The sequence below is a fragment of the Gavialis gangeticus genome, unplaced genomic scaffold (assembly GCF_001723915.1).
Source record: "Gavialis gangeticus isolate Ggan-Ray unplaced genomic scaffold, GavGan_comp1, whole genome shotgun sequence".
Lineage (NCBI taxonomy): Eukaryota > Metazoa > Chordata > Crocodylia > Gavialidae > Gavialis > Gavialis gangeticus.
The window spans coordinates 74095010-74105062 of record NW_017729025.1 but is presented as its reverse complement, the minus strand read 5'-3'; the positions used below and the strand labels follow the sequence as shown (position 1 = coordinate 74105062).

At 38.5% G+C, this 10053-nt stretch overlaps 1 protein-coding gene across 2 annotated transcripts in view; it reads right to left on the bottom strand.

Annotated features, from left to right (window-relative positions):
* Positions 1–10053, bottom strand: part of CUNH15orf41 (chromosome unknown C15orf41 homolog) — a 346277-nt gene that overhangs the window by 292857 nt on the left and 43367 nt on the right. For both annotated transcript variants that reach the window (XM_019518946.1, XM_019518947.1), the window contains exons 2-4: positions 6619–6664; positions 5689–5753; positions 1526–1586 (exon numbers count right to left, since the gene is read on the bottom strand). In XM_019518946.1, the coding sequence (XP_019374491.1) occupies positions 1526–1586; positions 5689–5753; positions 6619–6664 (172 nt within the window). The remainder of the gene's footprint in view (positions 1–1525; positions 1587–5688; positions 5754–6618; positions 6665–10053) is intronic.

Genomic DNA, 10053 nt, shown 5'->3' with positions numbered 1-10053 from the left:
TTCTTTTGGTCCAATCCTTCAATTTGTTGAGGTGTCTTTGAATCCTAGCCCTAACCTCCAGCTTATCTATCACTCCTCGCAGTCTGATATCATCTGCAAACTTGTTGAGGGCGCGCTCCATCTCATTTTTCAGATTGTTGATGAAGACACTGAACAAAACCATCAAAATTAAGACTACAAATATGGTATTATTTTGCACTTATGAGGCAGTTATTTTCCCTAACAGTTCTCGTGTGACATATTAGACCATGTTATTAACCAAAAAATTCTTAGTAAAATAATATTTCTTTATTTAAAATAGCGAGTACTGGATACATCTATAGCCGTCTATTTTCAAAAATAGCAAAAAGGTATTCTTTTGCCACTAATATGAAATAAAAACTCTCTTATAATGTTAACTGTATGATCAGAATGTGTAGATACTTCGTAGACTACTAAAATCTTCTAGTAACTGATAGGTAATTGCTCATTTGCTGACTACAGCAATGTACAGGAGAAAGAAGCTAAAAAAGAAGTCATCCTTTCTTGCTAATATAACATGTAGAAGTTGCTGCTATTGCAGCACTTAATGTTCATAGTGCCACATCATTTTTAATGCAAACACTCATTTTCTGCCTTCTTCCTATGTTATCCATTAAAATGCAACACAAAACAGTGTACATTTCATTCTATCCCTTTGAGGGTTGCATACGCAGTTCCAAGTCATATCAGATACTGTATTGCTATTATTATTGTAAAATAAATATTTTAGAGTTTAAAGGCTAGATATTTCATTTTTTCTTAGTAGGCTCACTGCCACTATTATGAACTTTTTATATCTTCATTCAAGGTAACTCTTTGGAGTATACTGTTTTAATACAAACAACTTGTGTCCCAAGGCAGATTCAGTTTGTGGCCAAAAATAAATAAATAAATAAATAATTGTCTGGTTTTAGTAGCAAATATATGGAATTCCTCATATACAAAGATTTCTAAGAAACTTAGAAGATATTGGATGTTAATCTGTTTAACTGGTTAATATTACACTATCTTTATTATCAGCCAACTATTAACGTGCATAAATGGAAATAAAAGGTTTCAAGTAAACAAACTGCTTTTAATCCTTCACTATAACACCTTAGATTCACATTTTTGCTCTTTTTGTTTTTTTCTTTAAGTCATATTTTAATCAGATATTGGTCTAGATCCTTTAAATCAACATGTGAATTTAAAAGCAAGCCAGTATCTTAAAAAGCACTTCCTTCTACTCAGTTCTGCCAATTCTTTTTTTTGGCAAAATAAAAATTTAACAAGTTTCTTAAGCACTTGCCTAAGAAGTTAAGAGACTAATTATATTAACTGATTTATTAATAAATGGGTTTCTTAGTCCAATTTTTGTAAGTATTAACAGACTGCACAACAACTTTGTGTGTCTAATGTGCCTTGAAACCTTTTTTTAAAGTTAATTACATTTATAAGTAAAGTCACTGTAGATATGCCCCTTAAGCTTTACACAGGAAGATTTAAAAAAAAAAAAAAAGATTACCTCATTGGCTAGTTCCAATAATACAGGGGCAGCTGCATTTTTCATCACCCTACTTCGGTACCTAGACAAGACAAAGCTAAGTAAATTCTGTAGTGGCAAGAAGAGGCCTGCTTAGGCATGTTATTATCTAGTATCTCATGTCTTTCTCTCTTGGGCAAATGTTACACACAACCTGGCTACAATACACTACCATGATAAGAAATCTTCTGAAATTAGGTATTTTAAGATAATCAGGGTACTTTCTGCACAGCTGTAAGAGGTATCAATTTCAATTAAGAAACTTATTAAAAGAACACAATAAACAAATCAAGAAAACTACCTTTCAAAATCATATTGTTGGCATTATGCCATAAAATCAAATTATATCTGTATTATTTAAAGATGCAGACCAGACAACAGATCTCTATTATTCAAAATGAAGATTTTGAGCTCAAAATGGACAAATACAGCGGCATGAATCACTGCAGATCTTACACAATGCACTACTGGGCACAAAGATACAAATATGCAAATTTTTACCAGATAGACAGTATAGTTTCATTCTGTGAAATAAACTTTCAGTATTAAGTAACCAACAAGCAAATATATACTATAAAAAAGCAAGTTAAAAGAATGTTTGTAGCAAGGACTGGACTGTGTAGAATGTTAGAGAGAGTGAAAGAAGGGCATTGATAGAACAATGACTGAGGCTTAACTTTTCCAATTTAGGCTTTAAAGCCAGTATGAATGCTAAGTGAAATGTCTTCCCTTGAGTATTATTTCTTATATGTTTACACTGCAATAGTATAGAGGACTCTTCCAATATTTGGTAAGGACAATTTGGATTACTGGCTGTCAAGTAACAGGGTCAAATTGTGCTTTGTGGCCATCCCGAAAAAGATGGAAGTAGGATAGGAATATAGGAACAAACAAACAAACAAAAGCAACAATAGCATCCAACCTCTTCAAAAACAGAAATATATTAGTTCTGCCATACCTGCTTCCAGTAGCACATTTAAGACTGTTACATAAACTGGTAAAATCAACCACCTCACTCAACAAATAAATGGCCAACAAAAGAGGGAGAGTGGTTTCTAGTCAATGATAGAGATGAGAAATCTGAGATCCATTGAGGACTCCAGTAACAACCTGCTGTAACTATGGGTAGATCAAAATTTACCTGTGCGTTAATTTAGCTGTGACAATATTTACATACAACTGCTCACAAAAGTATTGTGGGATGAAATGTTTATAAAAGGTTTTGAAGTTCAAAGACAACAGTCATGATAGAAATCCAAATTGTGGGAGGAAAGGGGTGGGATGAACATTTTCAGTTTCATGAATGCTAAGAGAAAAAAAATCCGTTGCAAACATGCAAGCCTGTGAACTCTTGGTAGAGCAAGTTATTCTTTCAAACAAACTGTTGGATCAGTGGGACTTGCTCATTAAAGATATAATGCAACATCCAGGTGGATATTCCTGTTGTCAGCTTTGTCCATTTCTATCTATTGCAGGCCAAAAGCATCTTCTAGCCCTTATGCCTGTTCTATTATGAACTAGCTTCCTGTGCCTGAAGGCATATTCTGATCTACAATGAACTGGCTTAGGGTGCTGAAAAGCTTTTTGGCTGCTTTAGAAAAGTGTGGGACAACCATTTTGGAATGCAGACAAAATTACCCCTGTACCTTCCCCAAGTACTCTGATCCCCTTTTCTCTGCCCAATCTGCAGATCTGCTTTGTTTCCTGCCTGCTTTTTGCTACTGTGCTACCTATCCCCTCACTGACGTGCTATGTGACACAAACAGGATGCCAATGGCAGACTGGTCACTCTATTCTAAGGGATGGCCTCTAGTTTTGCCCTCATCAGAAAGAAAAAGATGTTCTTTAAAAAGTGGACCCCAACACTCCACCCAACACTATATCCTGTTTCCAATAGGCAAAAGCCAAAAAATCACTAGGGACCAGTGGCAGCAAATCTTTCTAAGGGATTTATGCATTTCAGAAAATAATCACAGACTTTCTGTAGACAAGAGGAGGGATTCAGGGTAACACTGGGAAGTGGGGAGGAATCTCCCTTGGTGTGAGGCAGGCGAGTGGGAGTGATGGGCAGGTCAGAGGGAAAGGAGGTGTTGCATACTTACGTGTGAATGAAGGTTGGGAAGCACAGTTGGGATAGGTTGGAGTAATAGGCACTAAACCCAGAGTGGGTGGGATGAGGTGGACTTTTGAAGTTTTAGGGTGTCACCTGGAAAAGCGGTAGTTTCTTATCTTGTGGGTTACTTATCTGTTATTGTAAGCGGTTCTGAGCCTCTCTGGATAAAGTGACAACTATATCTAAATGATGATGAGAACAACAACCACCACCACCAACAGGCAAAGGTTATGATTTCCCCCCGCTACTGGAAGAGGAACACAATACAATTACTTGCCTGCCTTCTCTAGATGGCAGTAGGGACAAGCAAACAAACTGGTTTCTCCCAGTATAGTACAGCATTTTGGTCCCGCGGGCATAATCTAAACTGCGGGGCTTCCTGGACAATCCACAAGCTGTGGTGGCATTAAACCCTGTGGCTGCTGGACCCACAATTTCAGCACAGCTCCAGAACCTAGGCGCTAATATAAACATCACTGTCACTTACTTTCTCTTTTCCCCTACTGCTGATTTTGGTCACCAGAGGTACCTATCCACCTTCCACTACCCCACCCTCCAATTCCGATGGCAAGTAAAGGGGGAGGGAGAGGGAGGAGTGGCATTAACTTCCTGGGCAGTAACAATATTTTTACACCATTTCTTCCATCAACATAGCTGAGCTTCATACATAAACATTTGTTGTACACTCCCATGCTACTTGGACTGTACAAAACACAGACGTGGAGACCAGGCTAAATCCTGCTTATTTTATTCAAATTAGTCTAGTGCCAACAGTTATTTTGATACCAATAAAACTACTGTCTTGTGTGAGACGACAAGGTTTGGTTCTAGGTTTTCTGCTCCAGTAGGTATATATAATTTAAACAGACCAGCACTATTATGCAGGGTGGGTGTCCTGATGATACATTTATATAAAGATTAGTGTAAGTATTTTAAATATGTTCAGAGAAGTGTTATTTATTAAATAGTTTCAGTTTATGTAATGTTACTGAAATTATAACGAAAATTAATTAGAAGAGTATCACATGGAAATAGAGTTGAATGTGACATTTTTAGCTAATATTCTTCCTAAACCACAGGGAAAGGCTAAGTCAGAGCCAATATAATTGTTAGGAGACAGAACAATTATTTTTAAGCAGAAATAGCATAGTGTAATGCATTAGGTTTTCTACCTTGATGTCCAATATAATTAACTGTCCTTAGTTCTAACTGTGTGACTCAACAGAAACACTGAGACTAGCTAATTGTTTACAAATTAAATCTTTCTGTTTAGTTTCCCCATTCACAAAGATAATATTAAAGCATAAGTATCAGGCATCTAGTATCAGGCATCTATAATCACAAGGATTATCTTGCTTCCTATGCAAGCTCTTCAGATATGTCAGTCTACACAGTAATATTTTAATTGCACATCTCTACCAGTTATCAGTATGCCCCAATTATGTCACAGATGTCTACAGAAGTCAATGGAACTAAAAAAACCTGTACGATATAAAATTACAATTTATTAACTAAAGATGCAATTGTAAAATTTTGTAAAAATGACATATGAAGGGTTCTCATTCCTTCTTAAAAGATGTCTCTGACACTTTTTCTGCTAAAACAGAAGTGAACTAAAATTAGTCCTGTACTTGGTAAATACATTAATTTAATATACCACTTTAAAGATCATAACCTCTAGTTTAATTTATAGAAATAATTACAATGGAGCAGGTCCCTAAATTTGAGTAGTTTTAACTATTTCCAGTATCAATCTTGGCAAAACAGACTATCATCACTTTTAGCATATGTAATACATAATACTATCCCACACGTTTTAAGAAATACAAGCTTGGCATCATGTATTTTAGCCTAAAAGATGCTGAAAAATTTCTGACAATATTTTTACTGAAAATATTTTTAGGTACATCCAATTTCTTCATTCCAACCTGCTAATTTATTAGGAAATTATCTCAATAAACCAATTTACTCATAATTATCATTACAATTAGTAGATATGAGGATACCGTCTAGTGGAGTGGGTAGGTCATACCTTTGATAGTAAGTTTCAATAGCTTCAGCAGTGTGATGTTTGGCATGTGTTCTTTTGATTTGTTTCTGAAAAGGAGAAAAAAACAACAAACAAAGAAGACTTTTATGATGTGTTACAGAGCACATGCAGAAACCATAAATGTCCAAGTGCAGGCTTATTGGCCATATTTTAAGCTTATAAGGAATACTATTATATTTTTACAATTTAAAAATTATTTTTAATCTACTGAATGGAATGTCTTCAGACTGTACGGCAATGTACTATATATGTAAAAGGCAGTAAGGTCATAGTAATTGAATCTAAATAAGTTTGCTGAGGGCTGCAGAGGGCAAAGAAAAACTTGTTCTCTCTTTCAACCTTTGTATTAATTTTCCCTCAATTCAATTCCATCTAAGTCCTCTGCACTCTAGTTTTACAATTCAATTGGCATTTTTAACCAGGAAGAACATTGCTTAAAAACAACTTATTTGAAAAACTACAAAAAGTAATTCCATAGAGACTTGCCACTTGACTGACACCTGTCATCTCATGATAAATGACTCCATTTTCTGCCTCTCTTGCCTTCTGCCACTCCGGCAATGGTCATTTATCATCATCTCTGTCAGCAATGGAAAGCAGCACTGACAGTGCAAGTCAGCAAACATTTAGCACATGGAACCACGCAACACAGGGAAATTATTATTGTCAGAATAATAATGGTTTAGCATAATTTATTACAGGTCCACCAAATAAGCAAAGGCTAGATGTTATTAGACAGATGGATGGGTAGGCTTGGCAGCCATCCACTGAGACTCAGGCGGTGCTTGATGTGGAAAAGGGAACATCCTCCAAACCAATCAGAAAGCTGGCAGTTCAATTACAAAGAAATAAAGGGACATTCATCATTCAATTAGGCACCTGTCAACCCTCACAAAGGAGAAAACTTCTAACCTGGTACTCCTGGGAGAAGATGCTCAGCAGAGTGGACTGCGATTGACTGGAACAAATAAAAGAAGGACAAAGTTAATTACTGGAGTGCACTGCAAAGAAACAAAAGAGAAGGGAGCTTCAAAGGTAGGCCTGCTGCCCTGTAATCTAACAGAACATGAAAACAAGTGTGGAAAAGTTGTTCCAGATGAACACCTCAGACAAAGGCTTCCTGCTGCTAGGTCAAGGAGAGAGCGTGAGGGAGGGGAGGAAAATATAGCAAGAGTTTCAAAGCAAACTAGCATATTGTTTGGGCGATTCTTTTTCAGTTTCAGAACCCACAAAGTCATATCAGTAGCATGTACTGGAGTTAAAAGGGAAGAGGTAGAAGGAAAACAAAGCAAATTTCCATTAATAATTGATGGAGTTAAATTCCATTAGCAGTTGGGAACATGCCGCTTTTTCACTGGCAACATATTGAAATTCATTTTGTTAGCAGCAAGGGAACCTCTTCAGTAGCTGTCTCATATTCAGGGTAGAAACTTAGCTCTCTGTCAGAAGTAGCATATGGGACCACTGGAACATTCCCACTGAAACTGATGTGCTTTGAAAATAGAAACTTTCACAGCAGGAAGCTGAGATTCCCCTGAGTCGGTCATTTCCAAAGGCTGCCATAAGCTTCATTCATCTAAGGCTCCACTCAATGTCAAACACCTGGCAATGAAGCAACCTGGAAAACATTCTTCCCAAGTGGGAATTTTTCTCTCTGAATTGTTAACATTTAGAAATGGGACAAGACTTTTTCCTCTAAAAGGCAATCAATACCATACTGCTACTGTTTTCAATTGTCCTCTGTGGATATATATACCCCATCACATCTTGAATACAATTAATTACTCCTGATATATTTTCCTACCAGATGCAACTTGAACAAATTACCGTTTCAATAAATCGACTTTTATAGTACAGCAAAGCACTATGAATAATTAACATTTTCCCTTTCATGAATGCACCTACAGCATATCATAGGTAGTTTAGATGTTCTACAAAGACAGAAAACCTAGTTTTCTATTAGCTAACTCATACCAATAACTAGATGTGAATTTAACATAAGCACTGTTTACACTACTGTTCCTGACACAATAGAAGCTTAATTGTTTTATCTTGGTACTGATAAGGACCTGTTACTTGGGCTATGGAAGTGCTTTACAAGTAGGTTTTGGTAAGGAAGCATCACTGCCACTTTGCAAAAGGAGAACTGAGGCAAAAAAAATACATGACTTGTCTGAGTTTCCAAAAAAGCCTGTGACAGAGCCATGAGTTGAGCTCACAGGTCCCAAGTCACAATATAGTGTTTTTACTACAATAATATCCTTCCTTATCCTGCTTCAGTTACATGATTGTATTTAAAATGTTAATGTTGTAGAAGGATATTAGCTATCCTCCTAACATACAGATTTGCAGAATACCTCTTCACGGATTATAAAAAATTTACAAAATTACAACATAGTCAAATAATACAGATAAAGACAAATGAAATGAGACATATTAGTACTATTATTCATCTTATAGTAGAATTTGGAAACTCCAAGTAGAATTGTGGTATATTATTGTGAAGCACTATACAAAAAGAAAGTTACAGTCCATGCACTAGTGGTATAACGTCCAATGATGACAAGACTCAAAATGTGTGTGCAACAATCCAAAGGGAGAACAAAAATAAAACTAAGAATTGAGCTCACACAGGAAGAATTGTGCATTAATAGACTGTGTGGGTACAAAACGAGGTTATTTTGAATTTCTGAACTTAAAGTACAAGCTATATATTAAACAAGATATAAATGCCCTACAATAGCTTTCCACACTATTAATGTACAGTATTTGGCTTTAAATAGTTCCTGATGAGAAGTTTTAAAAATAAGATCCTGTTTACCTGGATTATTTCAGGGATGGTATTTCATTATCACAAAATAATAAAAAAAAAGGAACATTCCTGTAGAAGCAGACAGGTGGAGAAGTTGGGGAGAAACATAAAATCAGATAAGCAAACGACGTAAGATCAGGGAAGGTTGGTAGGTGCACATGGTTAGAACAGGACAGGTTGACCATCTTAGCAGCAGCACCTTGAATGAACATAAGGGAGAGGAGATGGATATCAGGAAGGTTAGTGAGAAGCTTACAGTAGGCAAGGTGGAAGAATAAGGGCCTGCACATGATTTATACTGTTACTGATAAAGAAAATGTGAAGAAGGGATCTTAGGGATGTTATGAAAAGAATTAGGAAGAAAGGTTACACAGGACATGAACGTGCTGAGCTCCAAAGTGCAAGTCAAACATGACTCATGAGGCAAGAGACCTGGCAAGAGAGACTATGCAACAGGCAGCCATTGATTCTCTGGATCATAGTGCACGCGTAAGAGGTCTGTGACAATCACACCAAGACCTCTGATGCATATGCCTAGGCAAGAGTATGAAGGAGTGAAGGCTGCCCCCAAAACCAACCATTCCTCAAACTAGGGAATTTAAACTGTATTAATTAACATGTACATATGGCAAAACCTTTAGGAAAAATAGTCTTTAGGAATTTGGCAGATGAGCACTGCAAATATTAGCGATGCACTGATACAGATTTTTTGGGCCAGTACTGATGGCTGATTATTAATGAGCCATATCAGCTGATGCCAATCCGATTGCTGATATGCAAGCCTGGCAGCTTGGAGAGCAGTGTCTGGCTGGTAAGTCTGTAGAGTGAAAGGGGCAGGGGGCAGACTGAGGCCCCCACAGTGATGGAGGAAGTGGGGCTGGAGCTGGGGTAGGGGCAGGGGCAGAAGCTGCACAATTGGGGAGGGGTGGGGCATGGGACGGAGCCACAAGCAGCTTGTCTGGGGAGGCGCAGGGAGGGAGGGTTGGCTCCTACCACTGCGCGCACTCCATGGGAGGCACGGCGAGCATGTGCTGCCCAGATCTACAGGTGGGGTGAGAGCGGGCTGCCACTGCAGACTGGGACCAAAAGCGACGCTGGGCTCTTCCCAGCGGGGGGGTGCATTGGGGCTGCGCTTAGGGTGGGCGGTGGTGACATTGGGAGAGGAGGTTCAGGAGGGCTATGGTGAATTTTGGGATGGTTGTAGCCAGAGATGATCCTAGCAGGGTCCAAGGCAAATCAGCCTGTGCAGGGCTTGGACATGAAGAAGCTGGTGGTGGCAGGGGGAGAGGGAGGTGCAGTGAGCGGCTGGATGTGAAGCCAGAGGCATGGAATCACCAGAGCTAGGTGGGCCTGCAGGAGGGGCCGCAGCCTCTCTGCCTGGCTCTGCAGGGCCCCCCAAAGCACAGAGTGGCTGCCCCTATTCACCACCCCAGGCATGGCCCTGGCAGTAGCCCACCCCGTAGGCTCCCTTCCCAACATACGGGGGATCTTGTGGCCTGTTATAAACTGGTTAGGGGGGATCAGCAGGCGCTGGG